General features: G+C 33.7%; 1 protein-coding gene across 2 annotated transcripts; it reads left to right on the forward strand.

The window, feature by feature from the left end:
- The first annotated feature begins 28 nt into the window (after nt 1–28).
- On the forward strand, nt 29–21356 carry LOC138318570 (poly(A) polymerase type 3-like). 2 transcript variants are annotated; one of them, XM_069261058.1, is made up of 22 exons: nt 29–159; nt 997–1159; nt 1305–1371; nt 1628–1712; nt 2413–2522; nt 2845–2898; nt 3530–3641; nt 6396–6485; nt 6792–6930; nt 7369–7444; nt 7951–8071; nt 8691–8775; nt 9013–9066; nt 9310–9420; nt 9862–9965; nt 10357–10426; nt 10937–11006; nt 11520–11738; nt 12296–12421; nt 12950–13081; nt 13332–13409; nt 14094–21356. In XM_069261058.1, the coding sequence occupies exons 2-22, from the start codon at nt 1002–1004 to the stop codon at nt 14202–14204; spliced, it is 2172 nt and encodes a 723-aa protein (XP_069117159.1). In that variant the 5' UTR covers nt 29–159; nt 997–1001; the 3' UTR covers nt 14205–21356. The 2 variants fall into 2 exon arrangements, with proteins under 2 accessions (XP_069117159.1, XP_069117160.1); XM_069261059.1 differs by having other exon boundaries at nt 14022–14155.
- Nucleotides 21357–24423: the final 3067 nt, after the last annotated feature.

The following is a 24423-nucleotide window of genomic DNA, read 5'->3' on the forward strand; positions in this document are numbered from 1 at the left end:
TCAAAATACGAATATGCGGTTACACTGAATACGAAGTCCGCCATATTCAGTTGCAATCTATTTTGTTGAAGATATTTTGGCGTGAAAGTTTGTACTCAAGAGCAGAATTGTGATATGTTGTGACGCAGAGTATTTTGTGACAAGACTTTTGTCAACGAGGTAAGTAAATGATTCACGAATGAGTTTCAATTAACGAGTATATGAACAAGAACGGCCGTTATATATCACAAGGAGTGTCGTTAGAGAGAGACAAAGTGATTTGATTTCATTCTACGAAGAAAAGTGCATTCATAATATACATTGTCCTCGCGAGTGAGTTTTTACTACTATGTTAACAATTTCCTTTCGAAATGCTTGTTTCTCCCAATTTATTATTAGATTACCACTTGATTAAAAGATATGGACTAAATCTAAATGTCTGTTTCTTCCTTCTAGAAAGAAGAAGAAGCTAAATGAAATAGGTGAATAAGAATAAATCTTGCTTCCAATAACATTATGAAGTGATGGGTTCCGAAGTGTTTAGCTACCTTGTGATAAAGTGGTGCCCATATAGCGGTCCGTTCTAGCAGTGACTTATTTGCATTAAAAAACTGTTCTCTCAAGAAGTAAACTGTTTTTTTTTCCAAATTTTGTTTAAAAGCTCCTGAATGCTGTTCAATAATCTTGAATTATACAGTACTGAATATAATTATTTCATGAAATTCAAGAGGTACTAGTCAGCGAACATTTCTTGTCAAGTAACCCATTCTCGACACCACATGTTACATGTTTGCCTGTAACCATCCAAATATTCATGCGATGGCGAGAATGGGTACTTGGTGAGAATTGGTTGTCCTACAGTACATCCCCTGAGATAATAGAATTAAGGAAAATCACTGCTGACAGAAGAATTAAGATTTATATGTCTAGCCCTTTATGTTTTCAATTCAAAATAAATTGATAGTTTCCAATTCCACATCTTACAATTTGTAATATATGTTTACGGTCCTTCTGCAGAAATCATGGCAGAAGACAACACAGACCAGAAGCACTATCCGGGGATTACCTCCCCGATCAGTTTGGATAAACCCAAGCCTCTGGATTTAAAGTTGTCTGCGAAACTTGAGGAGAGTATGCGACCATATGGCGTGTTCGAAAGTGATGAACAACTAGCACACAGGTATATGATCAAAACCTTTTATTAAGGGACAGCAATGAGCCCTACTCTAAAGAATCAATTAATTCAAATTTTAATCTGTTCTTGATGCAACCTTGAACATTTATTTCTGGAAGGTATAAAACTTTATCAAATTTTCTTTTCGCAGAATGGATGTTTTACACAAGATCAATAACATTGTTAGAGAATGGATCAAAGAAGTGAGCAGACAAAAGGTAAAAAATGTGTGATTAAGTTAATAAGTTTTAGATAGTTGAAGGAAACTATTGAAAGATATCTGAAAAAAAAATAGTTCAATAAAACTTTGAAATCAGCAATGCAGGTCTGTTGAATATAAAAAATATTGTAATACTGCATTTTAACCAACAATGCACCAAAAGAATATCATTTCATTTAATATGATACAAGATCATGTTGTGTCATGTGTTTCAAGAGTAATAGTATAAAAAATAATTATTTCTACTTCTTCAGAGCAACATTCCTGAAAGCAAAATTGACACTTTCGGAGGAAAAGTTTGTACATTTGGATCATATCGACTTGGAGTACACACTAAAGGTAATGTGAATGAAAAGAAAAATATTACTGAGATCAAATGCTGTGCAGCAATGTTTCAAGCCTAGTTTAGATTCAAGTCTATCTATGAACAAGAAAATCTTTAGACTCTGTTGTGGTACAAGTATCACTGAAATATAGTACCTGCTGCCCTCAGCGCATTATCTTAAAGAGGCATTTCCTTCTTTCTGATATAATGTCACCATTACATTTGGTATTTGGAATTAGTGATTGCTTCATTATAAAACGACTGACACTCTTTGACAGCATTCATTATATTGATAAGGATGACTGGTTTTTCCTTTGTCAGTATATTGTAACTGTTTTTGGTAGTTTATTTACCAGTGAGATAGCTTGATAAAGTAGGCTGCTAGCTATATTTTACAGATTCCGTCTTTGCATATTACAGAGTTATCCCCCTTGTGGGTAGGTATCAATTGTACGTCATTGTTTTTTTGCACAATTCATTAGTTTTCTTCCAAAAGTATGATGTTACGCTCGCAAACAGATGACATCACAATCAATACCTACCCACAAGGGCAGATAACTCTGTAATATGCAAATACAGAATAGAGGAGACAATCTTACTGTAGCCGTTCATTTAGTATTATTCAAAATTAAACCAAGTTAACCCTAGGCCTACTGTCGTTGATCCTATGGTTAATTCAGTGTACTGAAACACAAACTCAATTGCATTACACAGGTGGTGATATTGATACATTATGTGTGGCGCCCAGACATGTGGACAGGTCCGACTTCTTTTCCTCATTCTACGAGCTGCTAAAGCAACAGGATGAAGTGAAAGATTTACGCGTGAGTAAACAGGATCAAAGACACCATTTTGGTTGAAATTCATGATGAATTTCAACCCGAAGTCAGAAAATTATTATTAGAGAAATAGCATTTCTATTAAACTATCATAAACAAAAAATTCAGAACATTGCAAAAGAGTTATGTTAACATAAGTAAATCAACAGATTTCACTTCTCTTCTTAATAATCAAAGCTATCATAAGCCATAATTTAACTTGGGAAAGATAAAATCCATTAACTGATGTCCCTTGACAAAGACAGTATCTGTCCAATGTGGATAGTTTTCTACATTGACACTTTATCAAATATCAATTTTTCTGCAGGCCGTGGAGGAAGCATATGTACCTGTGATAAAGATGGTGTTTGATGGAATCGAGGTAAGAAGTGGGGCAGTGGAAAATCACCAATTTCATAAAATGCTTTTTGTATGCAAAATCATTTATAATCATGTGTGATACTGATATAGACATTTTTATTTAGTTGCTTTGATGACATTTTCAAGTGAAGTGATTTTGTAACAACATCTTATTATATAGATGTCATTTCCAATTTACTTTGGAATCTGAAAATTTGAGTGATGCTTGTAGCAACATTGGTGCATACATAGTAGATATACAATTAAGTGTGTTTGTTTTTATAATTGTTAAGATAGATGCACCTGCACACCTCATTTTCTTCAGTTCTTACTTACCAAAATGGTAAAGAATATGTCTTTCATTAATGAACTATTTATGCAGGAGATAGTTTTCATGAATACAATAATTTTACACATTCAAAATTTATTTGTTTGCTTATCTGCCTTATGCTATTAAATTGACAGGTTTATTTTGATTGAAACTCTGCAGCTTCCAGTGTTGTATTGAACACAAAATTTGAAATAGTATCCTAAAAAAATAATGTCACAATAACTGCCCATCCAATTTCCTCTGTTTTTAATCCCCTTGGACTGTTGTTGGATCAAATATTAGGTTTCTATTTTATTGTAACTCTACCTTTTGTTTGTTTCAGCTTGATATGTTGTTTGCACGCCTCGCATTGCCACAGATACCTGAAGATATTGACCTGAGGGATGAAGCACTACTCAAAAATTTATCAGAAAAATGTGTTAGGAGCCTTAATGGTGAGTATTGAATCAAAATTGGCTTGTGATATTTTGTACATTATGTCTACTGCTGTGAAATGAAATTAATGTTTCTTTGCATGTGCATTTGAGAAAAAATAAAATCAACCGTATTGAATAATTTAGCAGATTTCCCTTTATTAAATTCTGAACAGTATGATAGTTAAAAAATTCTGTGTCGTCATATGTTGTAAGGCAATTTATCTGTATGCATTTTAATCCTCATCTGTTGATTACATGATTTTTAGGTCATCTGACCGAAGGTCAGGATGACCTATTGTCATCGTGTTTCGTCCGTCGTCGTCGTCGTGCGCCGTGCGCCGTCCGCCGTCCGCCGTGCGTCGTGCGTAAGACTATTTATACAAAAGCCTACTCCTCCTTCATCCTTTGATGGATTTCATCCATATTTGGTTTGAAGCATCATTAGGGAAGGACAATCATATTTTATATAAATGAGCCTGGTCCGACCCCTAGGGGCTGAGGGGTGGGGCACCAAAAGGGCAAATTTTCTTATTTTAAGCTTTAAAATCCTACTCCTCCTTCATCCTTGGATGGATTTCATCCATATTTGGTGTGAAACTTCATTAGGGAAGGACAATCATATTTTATATAAATGAGCCTGGTCCGACCCCTAGGGTCAGAGGGGCGGGGCCACAAAAGGGCAAATTTTCTTAATTTTAGCTTTAAAATCCTACTCCTCCTTCATCCTTGGATGGATTTCATCCATATTTGGTTTGAAACATCATTGGGGAAGGACAATCATATTTTATATAAATGAGCCTGGTCCGACCCCTAGGGGCTGAGGGGTGGGGCCCCAAAAGGGCAAATTTTCTTATTTTAGCTTTAAAATCCTACTCCTCCTTCATCCTTGGATGGATTTCATCCATATTTAGTGTGAAACATCATTAGGTAAGGACATTCATATTTTATATATTTGAGATAGGTGTGACCCCTAGGGGCTGAGGGGTGGGGCCCCAAAAGGGCGAATTTTCTTATTTTAAGCTTTAAAATCCTACTCCTCCTTCATCCTTGGATGGATTTCATCCATATTTGGTGTGAAACATTATTTGGGACGGACAATCATATTTTATATAAATGAGCCTGGTCCGACCCCTAGGGTCAGAGGGGTGGGGCCACAAAAGGGCAAATTTTCTTAATTTTAGCTTTAAAATCCTACTCCTCCTTCATCCTTGGATGGATTTCATCTATATTTAGTGTAAAACATTATTGGGGAAGGATAATCATATTTGATGTAAATGAGCGTGGTCCAACCCCTAGGGGCTGAGAGGTGGGGCCCCAAATGGGGAAATTTTCTTAATTTTAGCTTTAAAATCCTACTCCTCCTTCATCCTTGGATGGATTTCATCTATATTTAGTGTAAAACATTATTGGGGAAGGATAATCATATTTGATGTAAATGAGCGTGGTCCAACCCCTAGGGGCTGAGGGGTGGGGCCCCAAATGGGGAAATTTTCTTAATTTTAGCTTTAAAGTCCTACTCCTCCTCCATCCTTGGATGAATTTTATCCATATTTGGTGTGAAGCATCATTGGGGAAACACAATTATATTTTATATAAATGAGTCTGGTCTGAACCCTAGGAACTGAGGGGTGGGGCCCCAAAAGGGCAAATTTTCTTAATTTTAGCTGGCTCACTTCCTGTTTTAAGGTTTCAGTCTCCGATCTCAATAAAAATTGGTCTATAGGGGTTTTAATTGATGCCGAACAACATGCAAACATTTTCGTAAAGATTTTGGTATTCCAAGATGGCCGCTGGCCCACTTCCTGTTTTAAGGTTTCAGTCTCCGATCTCAATGAAAATTGGTCTATAGGGGTTTTAATTGATGCCGAACAACATGCAAACATTTTCGTAAAGATTTTGGTATTCCAAGATGGCCACTGGCCCACTTCCTGTTTTAAGGTTTCAGTCTCCGATCTCAATGAAAATTGGTCTATAGGGGTTTTAATTGATGCTGAACAACATGCAAACATTTTCGTAAAGATTTTGGTATTCCAAGATGGTCGCTGGCCCACTTCCTGTTTTAAGGTTTCAGTCTCCGATCTCAATGAAAATTGGTCTATAGGGGTTTTAATTGATGCCGAACAACATGCAAACATTTTCGTAAAGATTTTGGTATTCCAAGATGGCCGCTGGCCCACTTCCTGTTTTAAGGTTTCAGTCTCCGATCTCAATGAAAATTGGTCTATAGTGGTTTTAATTGATTCAGAAGGGGGAACTTTAGGTAAGGACAATCATATTTTATAAAGGACCGAGGTAAGACCCATGGGGATAGTATGACCGAGGTCCAAAATGGGAGCTTTGCTGAAATGGCTTTAAAATCTGACTCCTCCTTACATTAATCCTTGAATGGGTTTCGACCATATTTGGATGAAGGGCTACCAGGTTTGTTCAACAAATGACATTTACCTTTTTCAGAAACTTACATATTCAACTAAGGAGTTCCTTGTATTGTTTATATTAATCATTAACCAATACTTTATACTGTGACTTTGTTGTTTTGTGCCATGAGTCAGATGACCGTTAAGGCCCATGGGCCTCTTGTTTTCATATATTATGATTTGAACAGGGAATGGAAAATTTTACCTGTGAATTAAACCTTCCACAGCATGTAATTATCTTAATTTGATGTAAAATTATCTTAAATTTGTGAATATTAATTGTAATTTAAAAAACAAGTTGGCCAGTCTACAGTAGTAAGCCAGTTGATTAATTCTAGTGGAATCTATGTTACAGGTTGTCGAGTGACAGACGAGATACTACATCTGGTACCCAACAAGGAAAGCTTTAGGATGACACTACGAGCTGTCAAATTATGGGCAAAAAGTTAGTTGCATGGATATGATTTTGTACACATTTCATAACATTGATATTAGGTATACTTGCTTTGGGAAAAGAGAAGTGGAATAAGTTCGCTGGGGTAAATTGCTATGTTAAAAAAATTCTTAATGCAAACCTTTACAAACAGTAAAGGTGGTTTGGATTGGAAGTGTTGACATCTTTATGGTATTTTTTTTAGATCAACATTAATACCACAAACAGTTAAGACATTCTAGAAGACACAGCTTATTGTCACATATTGAATACAGACCTTGCATGCTGAGTGATATCCTATTTTTGTCTTTATTACAGAGAGAGGTATCTACTCCAATGCATTAGGATTTCTTGGTGGTGTGTCATGGGCCATGTTAGTTGCTCGAGTCTGTCAGCTTTATCCACACGCTGCTCCAGCTACACTTTTACACAAGTTTTTCATGGTATTCTACAAATGGTAAGTGCTGTCTAAAGTTTTGTTGTTAGCAGATGAATTTAGGACTAGCTTTGTGTTACAATGTTCCAATGCCCTGATCATACATTATACATTAAATCATTAAGGTTTTATAATGACAACAGGAGATTTCCATAGGTACTTTTTCCATATACAATAATGTGAATGATATTAATATACTACATACATGTAATTTGTTAAAAAAATGTTAATATATTTTAAAATATTGGCTTTAATTACTAATATTAAATTAATCAAAGAAAATGAAATTATTAGTATAAAATTGATTTATATAAATCAAACAAAAGAAATTTATGTTCTACTTTTTCTCTCCCGGATGAAGTTACATTCTGACTACTATTGTAACAGGAATTGAAAGTATTTTCTTGTTTAGTGCTTGTGTTGTTATGGTTTGAGAAATTCTTTCTTGCTCTACTACAGGGACTGGCCACAGCCTATCTTACTGAAACCACTCCATACTGACAATCGACTGAACTTCCCTGTATGGGACCCAAGGGTAAGAACTTTTGTGTTGAGGCATAAAAATTTTATGGTAATGAAATGAAAATGACAAATTGAATTCCCTGTGTTATATCTCTAAGTCATTGGTAGGATAAAGTGGCTAAAAATAAGGGAGGGGGGACAATACTGTTGAAGTAACAAATTAACTAAAATTAAACACAAAACTGAATTTTAAGTTTCACTAATTTTGCAAATGAAGTATTTTTGTATCAAACATACCTGTGTCTGTAACATTTTGTGATGTTTTTTTTATAACAGATCTAGACTGAGCACTTATCATGTTAATCTAGATGTAAATATGATGATTTTCAAATGACTGGAAAATTTACCTATCAAAATGTCAAATACACTATGGCATAAATATACTTTATATATCATTGCATAGTATATAAAATTATAGTTTCAACAATTTTGTATACCTTAAAATTATTTGGAAAAGTTTGTTTAGTAAAACATTATTCAGTTTTCTCTAAACAGTTAGATATTTGTTGATATTTCCAGGTCAACCCGTCAGACCGTTTTCACCTGATGCCTATCATTACACCTGCATACCCTCAACAGAATTCCACATTTAATGTGTCCTTAAGTACTCGAACCATCATGATGGAAGAGTTCAAACGAGGTCAGTGTAACTCTCAAAATATAATGAATACCACAATAATTTAGAGTCTTATATAGTGTGTATCAGTAACATTTCATGTGTCCTTTTGTCAATGAAAATAAAAATTTGGAGTGATATAAACATGTAGCACAAAATTGTCACAGCATATCAGCTTTTGTGTCATTCACAAATTATTATCTATAATTATTTAATGGGCCTTTAGCAACCAGCCAATGTCTTTGTCAAGTGTTTGGGGAGCAGCATTATGTCTAGAGATAAGTGAAGTATCTTGTATCAGGTAAAAGACACTACATGAATATACCGCAGTCTCCCAAAACATGACCTTGCACAACATACACGCAACACACCGCATACATCAGAGGCCGTCCTTACATGACCAAAGCTGTTAATAGGACGTTAATTAATCAAACAAACAAACAAACAAGGTAACAACATTGCTCATTCTGAGATTCAAACTAAGGACCCATTGATCACTAGCCTAGTGTACTGCAATCATTCATCTTTCGTTGCATATTTTACCTAAAAACAACTAGATATTAAATCACAGTAAAGATATACTTCTGTCCTGTGTATAACAGCATTAAATTTAACTTATTGTTTCATCAATTCTTTACTTCAGGTCTCGACGTTGTCACAAAAATATATGAAGTCAAAGATGACTGGGGCAAACTGTTTGAACCCAACAACTTTTTCCTGAAATACAAGTATGTATCCAATGGTGGTCAAAAAATTCAAATTAAAAAGCGTTGTCACTTCATATGTCTCTATGATATACATTTATGTGGTACTTTCTAGGCTCACTTCATACCGTAAATTTGACGACCTTTGAAAAGCTGTTTGCTTTGCAGGGTATTTAAGTCATAAATAAGTCAACTAGATGTGTTGGTACCTTTGTTGGAATATGAACTTGTTAATTGAATCTGTTTGTATCTTTGTTTCAGACACTACATTGTATTGATTGTATCTGCAGAAGAGGAAACATCCTACTTAGAATGGTGTGTAGACCTATATATCAAATTTCTTTCATAAGTAATGAAATATGGTTTTAATGAATCAGTCATGAAATCTTTAGAGGCTATTTATTTCCTCCATTACAGCTGATCTATTCAAAGTAGTCTACTTGTGCCAATTTTTGCCAAAATTATTGATCATTTACTGAGACATACTAATTATCACATAGTATAAATTTCAAGGAATCATCAGCCAATATATCTTCATAATCGCTGAATAATTTGTAGGCATGGATATGTGGAGTCCAAGATCCGACTTTTGGTTGGTAACCTGGAACGGAATCCTTTCATCAAAATAGCCCATGTCATGCCAGCATCACTTGGACCACTCACTGAAAGGTTAATGATATTCCCTTGTATTAAATTGGGGATAAAATTCAACACAAGAGTCTTGAGTCTGTATTTCATTCACAGACAATGGTATATCTTACATTGCTGTTATTCTGTATTTTCATATAACAAAGTTATCTGCCCTTGGTTGTAAGCATTGATTGTTACATCATGTGTTTCTGAACATGATTTTTGCTCACAAACTAATGATATCGCTATGGATACCCATCCACAAGGGCAGATAACTCTGTAATATGAAAATATTGAATACCTATTAAAAGGCTTCAAGTTCAATATCATTGGTTCAAAAAATTCTTAAAACTTTCATAGAAGATGCTTTAAATTGATATGTTGACTTAAATAAATAAATCAAGATGTTGAATAAATTCTGGTTTGTTTTGTATCGTCTAAAACAGCTGTATATGTAGCAGTTTTGTTTGTTTGTTGTAGTGAGGGACAGTACATGTGTAAATGGTTTATTGGGCTCACATTTAACGAGGTGAAAAATCAAAACATTGATCTCACATACGACATACAGACATTTACATCTACAGGTAATTACCAATACTGTTGATCAATCTCAATGGCAAAGCAACACAGTAAAATTAGAATTACAGGATCACCTTGACACTGTAAAATTTTCTATAATAATTTTCAATAGGTTACAGTTCAAATGTTTATAAAATGTTTAGTTTTATGAACCCCACTATAAAATGAGGGACATGATAATTAATAACATTTCATGTTATTTCATCCTTGCAAAATGAGATGTATTTGCATTATTTGTGCATTTCATATTTAGAGGTGAATTAAACTGAGTTGAAAGTGTTTATATAATATCATGCTACTGAATGTTTTTATTAAATTTTGTAAAACTTATTATTAGCATTAAGAGTGTATTAAAAGTTTTCTGTGATTAATACCTGTTCCTCCTTTATTTTGTAGTGCACAGACAAGCAGTCCATATCAAGCTGATGAAAGATGACATGAAAATAGAAATAAAACATGTCAAACGGTAAGTCTAAAACACTTTTAGAAATCGAAAAGCCTCAAAATAAATGCCAATTTACAAAAAATGGTGAATCATGGAGTCATTTAAAAATTTAAGTTTAGATGTCATATCATACAGGGCTGCATGTTATCTTAGCAAAAAAAGGGGAATAGTGAAAGTCAGAAATTAGAATTCCTATAAAAAGCTTAGTGTACCTACAGTTGAAACTGTTCTGCAGAAATTGAGTCATTCTCAAATTACAAAGTTGATGCACCAAACTTTGTCTAACAGATGTAAGAAAAAAATTTACACCTGTTTCAAGTACTTTTGGGGTTAATTTTGAGAATTTTTGTTAAAAGTGTAATTTTTTGACAAAATCTAAATCTGATCTTACTGAGACTTTAAAAAATTCTGACTTCTATCATTACACGAGGAAATAATTGTCCTGTTAGTCTTTTGCCAAATGGACTTTAATATTACATACTATGTGGAATAGTCAAAACAAATGTTTATGTGTAATTCTTGTCTTTACAGAAAACAGCTTGTCCAATATGTACCAAATGACTTGCTTCAGAGAGGGAAATCCACAGACGTCAAGAAGAAGGTAAGAAATGTGTTGGCAGTGAGGGTAGGAAGATAAACAGAAAATGTGGACACCAATAGGTCAATAAATTTTATTGTGTGGTGTCCACCTAGCATCAACCTCCATAAACCAGCCGTTCAGAGGCTTAATCGGAAAGCATAGCGCCCACAGGTGATCGTAATCTTCATTTTAGCTTACTGAGGTAAAATACTCTTTAATGACTTCTTCATCACCCTGGGAGCTTAACTTCAACTTGTAAGGACATGATTGGTTTATTTTAAAGCCAGAATAAAAAGACCACAAAGTATATTTAGAGAAGTAGCAATATATTGGTTTTGGCAGTATGCTCCAGTGAGGTAGCACTATAAATTAGGCAATAGTTTTTATATCACAAAGAACACCATTAATAATATTGCAGTCTTCCAAAGCACACATTTTCACCAGCTATAGCTGTTGATAGGTTGTTAAGAAAACAAAAAGCAAAACCTTTATTTGCCTAGATTGTCATGTAATAGAATGTGTTTATGATTACAGGATGGTCGGTCGAGTATAGGGGGTAGTGGTAAACCCAATGACCTGTCTCAGGGTGATCAATCTCAGGGCCTCACTCACAGTAAGTCTGACACAGAGCTTCTCCGCACTGATGCCATCTCCGTCGACATCCAGGACGACTCGAGTCGAGATTCACGGAGTGGTACACCCATACAGGAGGGTCAAAGCCCTAGCAAAGACAGCAGCTGTACAAATGGGGAGGTTAGTATTGTGGTATTGTGGTTGTAATTAAGGAAATGAGGCATTAAAATCTGCTTGTAACTGATTCTATATAGTTCTTTTTCCATATAGCTATTAGTTGAATTATTTATTTTTGAAATATAAAGCCTAATGCAAAAAATTATTTTGCTTAAGATGACCTTAATGCATTTATATACATATATGAAAGGTTTTACATATTTCTGATAAAATCATTTTGACTTCATTCTCGGTAATAATACCTTGAACGGTTTTGGTTGATCACTACCTTAGTGGGCTGTCGCTATACCTTCGCACACTGTCACTTCAATCTCGATAACTTGGTCACAGTGTTGGTGATGATATCTCTTCGGTGCCGGCAGGTGCGCTGAATATTACATCATCACATACTATCAACCAAAACCATTCAAGGTATTATTGCTTCGGTAGTGACCAAATTTTGCACTAAACATTCAAACTTATGCAACTTGTCTGTTGACTTTGATCAGTTTTACTGATTAACTGATGAACGTAATCCATTTTGTGTGTTATTGCTCATGTGTTATGTCCATACTCTACAGGTGGAGCATGCCTCCCAGCCCACAGACACTATCATGCAGAGTCCGGTCTGCGTCTCTAAAAAGAAGAGCAGCGGTCAGGAAGAGGACAGTCCAGTCAAACTGTCATGTTCTGAGGAAGATTCACAGGTATATATAATATATCAGTCAGTTTAAATATCTAAATACTTCTGTAATACTGTACATGTATCTGGATTAGTGGTAATCCAATAGTAGCAGTATTTTGTTGGAAGTGTAAAGCTATATTATGACACTAAATATACAATAAATATACAATATGTAGAATTTTGCATTAGAAATGCCATATCCTTCAATAATATGTAAATGTGCTATTAGAATTATATTGTGCCAAAATAAGTGGAAATACAATATGCATATAGACTGGAATTTCAGTCGGAGTAATGAGACAGAGATACATCCCAGAGTTTTGTCTCTTCAAAACTATTACTGGAACCATATAGGGAGGACTGAAATGCTAGATAGGTTATACTCTATACCGAAAATAAACAGACATGTATTTAACATACACCAAGGCTCTTAAAATTATGATATACTTTAAATACCAACATATTTGTTTGATCTTGAAGAAAATGTATTGATGTGAAATAAATTACTCATGGACCAATGCTATAGTTGTTTGTTGTTGTGTTAATACAGAATGTGCTTGGATCTCCGATGCATGTTGACTCCTTTGGACAGAGTCCTAGTAGGAAAAGAGAGGGATCTCCTGTGCGCCCCGACAGTCCTGTGAAAAGGTCCAAGTCTATAGAAGAGTCTCAAGGAAATCAGGTACAGAAACTAGTGGTCGTAAACTAGGACAATCTGAAAAGTGTTCTTTTGGCAATATAAGAGAAATTAGAACTTATGGATATTTATTATTGTTGTAAATTTTAGTGAAGGTTGATTTGTACTTAAAATTATGAAAATCAACACCAACATCGCTATAGTTATATAAGAGGCTGTAGAGAATTCAAACATTTAATAGTATGTACCCACACACTGCAGTTTTCTAGATGATGTGTAATTGTATTATTAACAGAATGCAGTAGAAAGTCCCATGGATGGAGTAAAGGAAGGAGAAGGACGAGACAGAACAATAGAACTACTCAGCAATCAGGTTTGTGTATTAAGGCTTCTATGTTCTTAATCAATAATACGTTATATTTACTCCGGTGATATTTTGCAACATCATATTCTAGGTATTAGTGTTTTGAGTAATGGGACTAAATCATATACCACATGATACTTGATAATGTTTATGCTGTACTGTTGTTTCTACTGGTGATGGAATCATGCTATAAAATGATACCCTGTGCTTACATCATTTCTGTGGGGAGATTATAAATAGTTACATTCTATCACCGCAGGAGATACTAGTACTGCACAAACTTCATGGATATCATGTGGCACATGAATTAGTCCCGTTGTGCTCATTTTATGTCCCATTTATTTGAACCCATTTGATTTTGAAACTAATCCAAATAGAAACTTATGGCCTGTTGAAGTCCTGTATTGCTACCTGTATTCAATGTAAATTGTATCAAAATTTTACTTCCTTCACTGAATACATTGCCATCTAAAGAAGGTACTACAATCATATACATATCATTCTGTTATTGGAATATTTCATGTTTTCAATGCACTACATAGTAAACAAGAAATATAACAGCACTTTAGCTGTTGAATCTCGCGAGTCCTATTTAGGGATTTCCAAACTTTGACATTTCAGGAGAACTTGAAGAGAGATGCTAATGAATTAAATTTAACTAACCCTGCATAAACTATGGATTTCTGTCTGCAGCACGTGAAACGCCTTCCTAGTGCAGATGTACCGGATCTCATGAGTCCACAGGCTTCACACACACAAGCTGTCAATGTCGCACGCAAATGTATCCGACTCAAGCTCAAGTGAAAGTGTGCTGATTGACTAAGACAGTTTGACTGAGTGTTAAAAGGTTGATATGAAAAAATTCGTCAGAGCATTGAAATGTTACAGTTAGCATTGTATCTGTGTATCAAAGATTCAGAAGTAGCTCATTAAGTTGATGTGTATTTCTGCCTGATAGTGTGGACTTTGTGCTGAGGTGTCTGCTGAATTCTGGTCTGAAGTGAAGTCTGCAGAGAGAGAAATTGAATGAATTTGTATTGGATGATGAAACGCTAACTGATATCCTTAGATACATTGAATGTCTGGTAAAATAAATGTGGTGGAACAATATCCCTGTAAAAGAATGTAAAGCATACATGTTAGAGGAATGAGGAAATCAAATGTTGAGGAATTCCAAAAACCAGTAAAGGACAGAAATGGGTGTCAAGTGTATGGTGGATGAAATGTCAATAAGTGTGAAAGAACATTGCTGTACTGACAATATGCTCTCAGGCTCTGATAGTCCAGTGTATGAATTGGTTTAAGAGTTCACAAAGCAGGAAGAAATGCTAAAAGCATAAGTATATGTAGCTTTCACAAAATGACATGTGATGGACAAGATGGACATGTGATGACAACTTTTTGAATTTGTTCTTTACGATCAAATGAGGGAGGTGGCATTTTAGAACAGGTAATATTTTGTTAACAGTGGTTTTAAAAGGATTTCTGCAATACTGGTTAAAATAATTTGTGAGATTGTTTACACAAGTCATGGTAAATACTGATCCTCCAACTTGATTGAGGTATTGAGTAATCTGACATTTTATGCAGGTGTTGGATATTTTGTCTTTTGTATGAGAAAAAATGTCAAAAATGTAATGAAGCCTACTCAAGAGGAGGTAACTGTGCAGTACTTAGAACCAAATTATAGATATTAGTTATAAAGAACTGCCAGATAGTTCTCTGTCTAGCCAATTGGCTATGACTGACACACAAGCACATTAGAAAATACTTTCACTTATATAGAGAAGAGATAGGCTTATTGAAAATTGCTTGGATCCCATTTAAAGTATTTATAGAAGAACTATAGAAGGAAAAGGAATCTTTGGTTGTTCTGCATGTTACTCAAGGGGAAAATTAAAAATTGACAGCAGGGTTAGATTGTTATGGTTATGTCAAACTACCTTGTTAACCAATAAGATGATATAAATGTGGCTCTTTTTTTCAATTGTATTGTCCTAAAATTCTTTTACCAGATAAGATATGTATATTAATTTGAATATGAAGTTTTTAGAAGACAAGTCTGGTATCTCTTTAGGTCATCTGACCCGAAGGGTCAGGATGACCTATTGTCTTCATGCACCGTCCGTCGTCGTGCGCTGTCCGCCGTTCACCGTCCGCCGTGCGTAAACTTTTCATTCAAACGACTTTTTCTCAATAACCAAAAAGCCCAGGGTACTGATATTTGGCCTGTAGCGTGCTGGGATGAAGGGCTACCAAGTTTGTTCAAATGAATGACCTTGACCTTCATTTAAGGTCACAGGGGTCAAAAAGGCTAAAATCCTTTAAACAACTTCTCGTGAATAACTAAGAGGCCTAGAGACCTGATATTGGGCCTCTCACATGCTTGAATGAAGGGCTATCAAGTTTTTTGTTCAAATGAATGACCTTGATCTTCATTCAAGGTCACAGGGGTCAAAAATGCTAAAACCTTTAAACAACTTCTTCTCAAGAACCGGAAGGCCCAGGGTACTGATATTGGGCATGTAGCATGCTGAGATGAAGGGCTACCAAATTTGTTCAAATGGATGACCTTGACTTTCGTTCAAGGTCACAGTGGTCAAATAGGCTAAAATCATTTAAACGACTTCTTTTCAAGAACCGAAAGGCTCAGGGTTCTCATATTAGGCCTGCAACATACTGGGATGAAGGGCTACCAAGTTTGTTCAAATGAATGACCTTGACCTTCAATCAAGGTCACTTGGGTCAAAATGGCTGAAATCTTAAAACAATTTCTTCTCAAGAACCAGAAGGCCCAGGGTACTGATATTGGGCCTGTAGCATGCTGGGATGAAAGGCTACCAAGTGTGTTCAAATGAATGACCTTGACCTTCAGTTAAGGTCACAGGTGTCTTGTAGGCTAAAATCTTGAAATAACTTTTTTGTGAATAACTAAGAGCCCTAGAGACCTGATATTGGGCCTGTGAAGGGCTGCCATATTTGTTTTAAAAAATGACCTTGATCTTCATTCAGGATCACAGGGGTTAAAATGGCTTAAATATTCTAATGACTATGTTGCATTGTGCCAATAGTCAGATGACCGTTAAGGCCCATGGGCCTCTTGTTATTTCTACTTGTCCTTATTTCTTATTTTCAAAATGCTTTTCAATTATAATTTGTTACAACAGACCAACATTTTTGAAAGCATCATTTTCATGCGAAAGGCTACATTATTTCTTTCTTTTTTTTTCAATATCCCAGAATCCATTGGAAAATTTATAGAATTTTTATTTTGAAAAAATGTTTGTTTTTAGGAGTGATTATTTGAGAAATAATTATTTTCATTATGTTTTGTTTATATTATGTTTACCAGTAATTAGAAAATAGCAAAAAAAGATTGCTTCAATAGGATAAGCAATTTAGATAAAAAGAAATGGTTGACATTTTTTGCCTCAATTTGCAATGGTCATGCGAGTAAACCATTAATTGTTTTCTTGTTTAAAGTTCCTTAGGTTTGCTGGATTTTAATAGCATGTATAAAATGTATAATACAGTATATATTTTATGTAATTTGAAGTTGTTCACACGCTTTCACTGGTAATAGTCATTCATCTCAAGCACCAGAAAATGTACATGTGTGCTTTCTCCGGCATTTTAATTTCTGTGAGCTGACGGGTATGTTTCTTTGTAAATACACTGATATTGCCATGTTTGTTAGTCTAAATCAAAGAAAGATTACCACTGAATTTTCAATAGTTACCAGCAAGTTTGGCTGCAAATTTTATCCTTTTAGGAAGAAAAACCCATAGCAAGTATGCAAGTGAAATTCAGTATATATTAATTGTTTTGATTATTTTCGAATTGAAAAGAATTTTCATAATCTGATTTCTACCTCCTATTGGATACCATTCTGAAGCAAAAAGAGCAGAGTTCATCAGAAACAGAATATAAATCATTGATAAATCACTAACCCAATGTACATGTACCGTATTTTCCCTATTAAGAGCGCCTCCTCTAATAAGGGCGCCCCCACGTTTTTTGCTGAAAAAAATCAACTAATTTCATACAATTTTTGTGCCAGATTGTGACGATTTGTCTCTGCAGACGCTAATGAAATATAGTTTTACATCAATCTGATGCCTAACAGATATCTAATCAGCTTGTATAAACAATAAATTTATTGCACTGAATAACTTGCCAAGTATTTACACATAGAAATAGCTAGAACGCCATGTTCAAAACAAAACGTGTCACTTGAATGTCCCACACACGTGTATGGATGAAGACTAACTGGCATCAACATTTTAGCGATGTCTGTACAGGTTTTATGAATACTTACTGTATATCTATGATAAAGGTTCCTAACTAACAGTAATATTATCATTTATAAGCATTTTATTGTGTGCTCTTGTCGGTATTCCCCATCTGCCACAAAACGAAAGTAGCGATCGAAAGCACCGTCCGCCATTTTGTGTACGCAAGGTAAACAAACAGGCTAGCATGAAATACAAAAATTCCGAGAAACAGACATATTTAACCAATGTTTAATACTTCTAGTGCATACATTTCTTCATTATTATGTAATTTCAATACTTACTTGACTTCAAAACGAAAGTTGGTTATCATAAGTTTCAGAAAAATACGAAACTAAACGCAAGATGACTATAGTCCGTTTCAGAAAAAAACATCTAAAAATGGTCTCAAATAACCGCGCCCCCCTCAGTCATTTACCCGCGCCAGGCGCCCTCATTAGGGAAAATACGGTACATGTACAATATTACTGGGGTATACTTTCAGGAACTGCTATAATATGCTATTGTGATAACATGAATTTCTCATTCGGATTTGTATATAATCTTTTTTCATCATATTTCATATTTCAGAGGGAACAAAATAATTCATCAAGGTGCTGTCAACATTATAAAATTATGTTTCTGGAAAAGATGTATGTTACCTCAGTAATACCAATGTTTTCATAAAAAGGTCCATTTCAACAAACAATGAGATAAGTTCCAGTTACAGAAACAACAGGAAAAATTAATTATTCAATTTTGATTTGTAGAGAGAGCTAAAACATTGATGTATAGCTCAGAATTGATAACCCAAACTGTTTAATTATTAGCTAACCTGGCCCAAAGAGCCGGTGAGCTTATGTCATGTCGCTGCATCCGTCGTCCCTCCGTCAACATTTCCTTTAAATCACTACTTATCATAGAGTTCTGCATGGAATGTAACCAAATTTGACTAGAAACATCCTTGGGGGAAGGGAACAGAGTTTGTTTAAATTTTGCCTCTGACTCCCCAGGGGCAGGAATAGAGGTAAAACCTTTAAATCTCTACTATGTAGGACTTCATAAAAGTTCTGTATGCTTTAGATTGTTACCAAATTTGGCCAAGAATATCCTCTATAGAAGGGTAACAGAATTTGTATAAATTTTTGCTCTGACACCCTGGAGCAGAAAGAGTAAGTCCCAATAGGGAAATTAGAAGTAAATCTTTAATTTCCTTCAGAAAAGAAACAATGATTCTGTATTCAGAACATAACTTGGCATTACATTATAACCCGGTGAGCGATATAGGCCCTCTGGGCCATGTATTATGATTAAGATCCACATCAGATCATTTATCTGCCATGATTTTCATTTATTCTATAGATAGAAGAGTTGTGATTCCTTTTATATACACATGTTCCCAGCACATATCGTTGCCAGCATCAAATGTATTTTCAATCAATCTAATCAAATTAGTTATAAAGCTTAAGTAGTTTGAATGTTAAACAATCAAGAAATATGGCTTATGCACTGGGTGTTATTGGCAATGGTGTAATGTAATGTATTTATCAAGTGGTATCAGCATTTGGGGAAATGAATTGTTTCTGATGATTTTGAAGTTTTTCTTAAACAAATTTAAATTCAAACATACAAAATAAGTACAATTGTTCCATTATTATTGTCTTGTGTTTGGAAGAAATGAGTTTTGCCTTTGTTTCAGGAAAGTTCTGAACTTGAGTTACAGTGTTAACTATGATATATGTATACAAGTGTACCTGGGTAACGCCTATTTCAGAGTATAAAACTATTAACCTGATATTCTGTCTTTGCATAATGCAGAATGGGTATTGATTGTCAAATCACTAGTTTGCATTAAGAAACTCATTCATATGTAATTCCTCAAATATGCACATCATTGGTCTAAACAATTCTTTTTTCAGCACCCCTTAAAACGCAAATGAAGTCTTCTAGTTATAAATTTGGTGCAGTTTATTTGGGAATCCATAGCTGAATCACTTGCCAATCAATACCTGTTCAAATAAGCATTTATCATACATTATGAAAAAACAGAACACCAATATACATGAATGTACAGATTTTTATTTGTTATCATCTTACTTTGTCAGAGGGAAGTGAACATCTGTAAATATAATCCAGTTGTGTTAAGAGTGTGAGAGACAAATAGGTGTACCTGTAGTTCATAGATTACATTTATGTTATATTACATGTTTTAAAATTCATACTTGACCAAATAAATGTTCATGGTTCTAGAGAGAGAGACAAAATGGGCAGGAACTTAGGAAAAAAATCTGAATTTATTTTGAACATAATTCAGGTAATTGTGAAACTTTTGAAACATGAATTTGGGACATGAACAGATTATGTGGTTTTCTATGGTATTCTTGTGTTGTTGGCTTCTTGTTGATTACACATCACATTCTACAGCAGAAGTTTGAGATTTTCTTGGAAAAAATGGAATGATTGAATTGTGTACTATGTAATAGTTGTTTGTTATCTGGACGAAAATCTATAACCTATACACATTTGGTAGGTCTATTTGCTTATAAATCTTTTTATATCAAAAAATTCTAGATTTAACCAATTTTAAAATATTTTTTATTAAAAAATACTAATTTGGCAGGTTATTCAAGTGCATATATGCATATAAAACTGCACTATTGCCAAAAGTAAAAATGATCTTGCTACAGTGTATTTATACTTTTAATCCTGTCAAAATGCTTTTCCTCATAAACAGCTTAAAGAATTTAACTTAATTTGCAATTCCAAAAATTTAATTATTTAATAATATAGTTGCTAGCAGAGAGGCATATGGATGTAGTTTTGATTATACCCGTCAAAATGTCAAACCATTTATAAATATTTTCATGGTCCAATGACCAAGTACTGGTAGCTATATAGTCTGAGAGTCTCATACACTATCAAATGATGATAATCACTGGAATGAGAGTTACTTTATAATGATTTCAGAGACCTAAGATTAGTTTAGATATATTGTACATAGAGGAATAAGTTCTTAGTTCCATGTCATACTATTAAAATGTTCGCAGTAGATAAGCATAAGATGCTATCAAAATTTATTCTGAAATCTGACACTGTCTATAAAGCATATCTTCTTATGCATAGAACTTTTAATAATTGTTTATTGAGAATAAATACCTATTTAGTAAAGCAAATTTTCCGCAGAGTCCTTAAACAGAGTTTAAACTTTTGAAATTATTTCAACCTGCTAGACACAAAAATATTGAATACATTCTATCTGAATGAGTCTTCAGACATACACCTTGAAACTAAATAATCATTATGTTATTTTTTTCTGAAATAGGAAAAATCACATCATTATTGCTTAATTATTGATACTAACAATTATTCCAGTAATATTCTTGATGAGTCTTAACTGTTTTCTCTCTCATTATATTGTAAGATTAAATTTTTCAAATAAAAGATTTCAATCCCATGTTAAAATAAAATGTTTCAAATGTGGAATGTTTGCATAATTTTTACCTTGATTTTGTATCAACTGTACAGGGATCATTGTTTTAAATGTCGTGTCTGGGTGTATATAGCACGTAGTGTAGATAATATCATAGAGCGAGTGTGTAAACTGTATACAAAGTAATCATTATGAGAGTCTACATCATATGTCATCAAACTTGTAAAACAAAAAAATAAAATGTCATTCAAATTATCTGCTGTTGTGATTTTTAGCCCACCATCTTCAGATGATAGAATATTCAAATAGCCTTTCGTCTGAGGTCTGTCGTCCGTCCGTAAACAATGCTTGTTACCGCTATTTCTTGAGAACAACCGAGGGATCTGTCTGAAATTTCATATGTAGGTTCCCCTAGGATCCTAGGAGTATCATGCTGATGTTTAGACTGACCGGGAAAACAATATGGCTGCCAGGCAGCTATTTTGGATTTTGATAGTTAAAGTTTGTTATTGCTATTTCTCAGAAAGTACTGAAGGGATCTGTCTCAAATTTCGTACGTAGGTTCCCCTAGGGCCCTACGAGTGTCATGCTGATTTTCAGATTAATCGGAAAAATAATATGGCCGCCAGGCAGCTATCTTGGATTTTGATAGTTAAAGTTTGTTATTGCTATTTATCATAAAGTATTGAAGGGATCTTTCTCAAATTTCATATGTAGGTTCCCCTAGGAGCTTAGTGTGCACATTGCGATTTGGGACCGATCGGTGAAGAAGATGGCCCACAGGCCACCATCTTATCTTTTATTTTGACAGTTGAAGTTTGTTACCGCAATTTCTCAGAAAGTGCTGAAGCGATTTGTCCCTGATTTAATATGTAGTATGCCTGAAAAAGTTTGAAATACAGAGAATAAATCCTTCATTCCATTGTCAGACATAGATCATTCTTTGGTGGATGCCAAGATCCCCCTGGGATCTCCTGTTTCATTAATGGTGTCAACTCACACTGTGAATTTGTATTTGAAGGACATTGTGTGGAAACAAAAAGAATCTATATTCTGTGCATCCACTAACCATTGTGGGTGACTTCCCTGCGTTTCATTCCGTCAGATGACATGAATTAGAAGATCATGTTATAGCAGAAACATATATAATACATTGAGATTGGAAACTCCTTTGTCTTTGTTGACAGGCAGAGAAACCTCTGGTTTATAGATTTAAAAGGATTTTCTCTTGGCTAAATACTTTTAAGTGTATTCTTTTAAATATAATATTTTTGCACCAACACAAAGTTTAAACATTATATCATAAGTTTGATGTAATCAGTTTTCCCAATTGATGTTATTTAATATGATTTTTGAAAGCATGAAAATAAGAAATTTTACTTGGTTTTTCGAAAATCAGACTATCAAAACCAGAAGTGCATTTCGTTGTATTTCTAACCAAAATCGTACTCAAGCCATCCGAAAGTTAATGAACTTTTGTTACATATCAAAGTTATTCTGCAGTATTTAAGTATTTAAGAGTTAATCTTAAAAAAAACCTAAGTACATGTACTTACAAAGGTATACATCTGCCGTTCGTAAAAACGGCGGAGTTGTATGGCAAGCCGTTTGGGTTTTTACCTATTGAAATGAAGATATCTCTATTTAATTAAAGATATATCTATTTAAAATGAAGATATCTCTATTTAATTAAAGATATCTTTAATTTAAATAAAGATATCTGTAATTTAAATATAGATATCTGTAATTTAGATAAAGATATCTCTATTTGAATAAAGAAATGTCATATTTAAATACAGATATTTCTATTTAAAATAGATATATCTTAATTTAAATTACATATATCTCTATTTCAAATTCAGATATCTATATTTGAATTACAGATATCTTTAATCTTAATTGAGATATCTTTATTTAAATTACAGATATCTTTATTTATTGTCCAATTAAAGATATCTTCATTTAAAATAGAGATATCTTTATATAAAATAAAAATACATTTAATTTTGTTTATATAGATATGTCTTCATTTTAAATACAGATATCTCTAATTCAAATTCAGATATCTCTATTTCAAATACAGATATCTCTATTTAAAATAGAGATATCTTTAAATTTAATTAGAGATATCTGCAATTACTTTGCAATACAGATATCTCTATTTAAAATAGTGATATCTCTATTTGAATTAAAGATATCTGTATTTTGATGTGTTTGCTCAGTACGAAGATTAATTTTGAAGCACAAAGAAAATAATTATTTCTCCCTAAACCTGATCAATGTTAATGAAACGCTTTTAATTGCATTGGCTCCATACGCATGTATGATAACTGTAGGTCTTTTAAACCGATAAAATTGCTGTTTGGAGGGGATGTCTTAAGAACAGGCAACTGCACTCTGGAAAACAGCGAACTGTTGCAGCTATAATTGAATAATATTGAAAGCGGAAACGTTGTAACACCGTCTGCTTTCCCCGCCATATTTTGCGTCACTACTGCAATACTTCCGTTATGTGCAAAACAGAGAGTCAAGGGACCAGTCGTTTTTCCTATTTGATAGTTAAATACAGATATCTCTATTTCATGTTAAATAAAGATATCTTTAATTCAAATAGAGATTTCTGTATTTGAAATAAAAATATCTGTATTTCTACAACAATTAGAGATATCTGCATTTGAAATAAAGATATCTTTAATTGAATTAGAGATATCTGTATTTGAATGAGAGATATCTGTATTTGAATTAAAGATATCTTTATTTAAATGTATACATCTTTATTTACAATGAAATGCAGATATCTCTAATTGAAATAAAGATATCTTTAATTGAATTAGAGATATCTGTATTTGAATTAGTGATATCTCTATTTCGTGTTTAATTAGAGATATCTCTTTTTCAAATAGAGATATCTGTAATGCATACAGATATCTCTAATTCAATTAAAGATATCTATAATTAAATTAAAGATATCCCTAATTCAAATACAGATATCTCTAATAGTTGTAGAAATACAGATATCTTTATTTTGAATAAAATATCTTCATTTCAATAGGTAAAAACCCAAACGGTTTGCCATAGAGTTGCCAATCTCTATGTATATGTTTCTGGTTAAAGGGAATCCAACATGCAGATACATTGTATTGATTATATGAGTATTAGGATTGATTTGTTATGATTTGTTTCTGGGATTCAGAGAATTGTTGCTCTGAGTATACTCATGTTTTTTGGAAAACGCATGGAAACTCATGTACAGTGTAAGTGCATGACTTACTAAGTTTAAGAAATGTCAACTAGTTATATTGTGAGATTGTTTCTCTGCTAT

Source organism: Argopecten irradians, chromosome 3 (genome assembly GCF_041381155.1).
Source record: "Argopecten irradians isolate NY chromosome 3, Ai_NY, whole genome shotgun sequence".
NCBI classification, from domain to species: domain Eukaryota; kingdom Metazoa; phylum Mollusca; class Bivalvia; order Pectinida; family Pectinidae; genus Argopecten; species Argopecten irradians.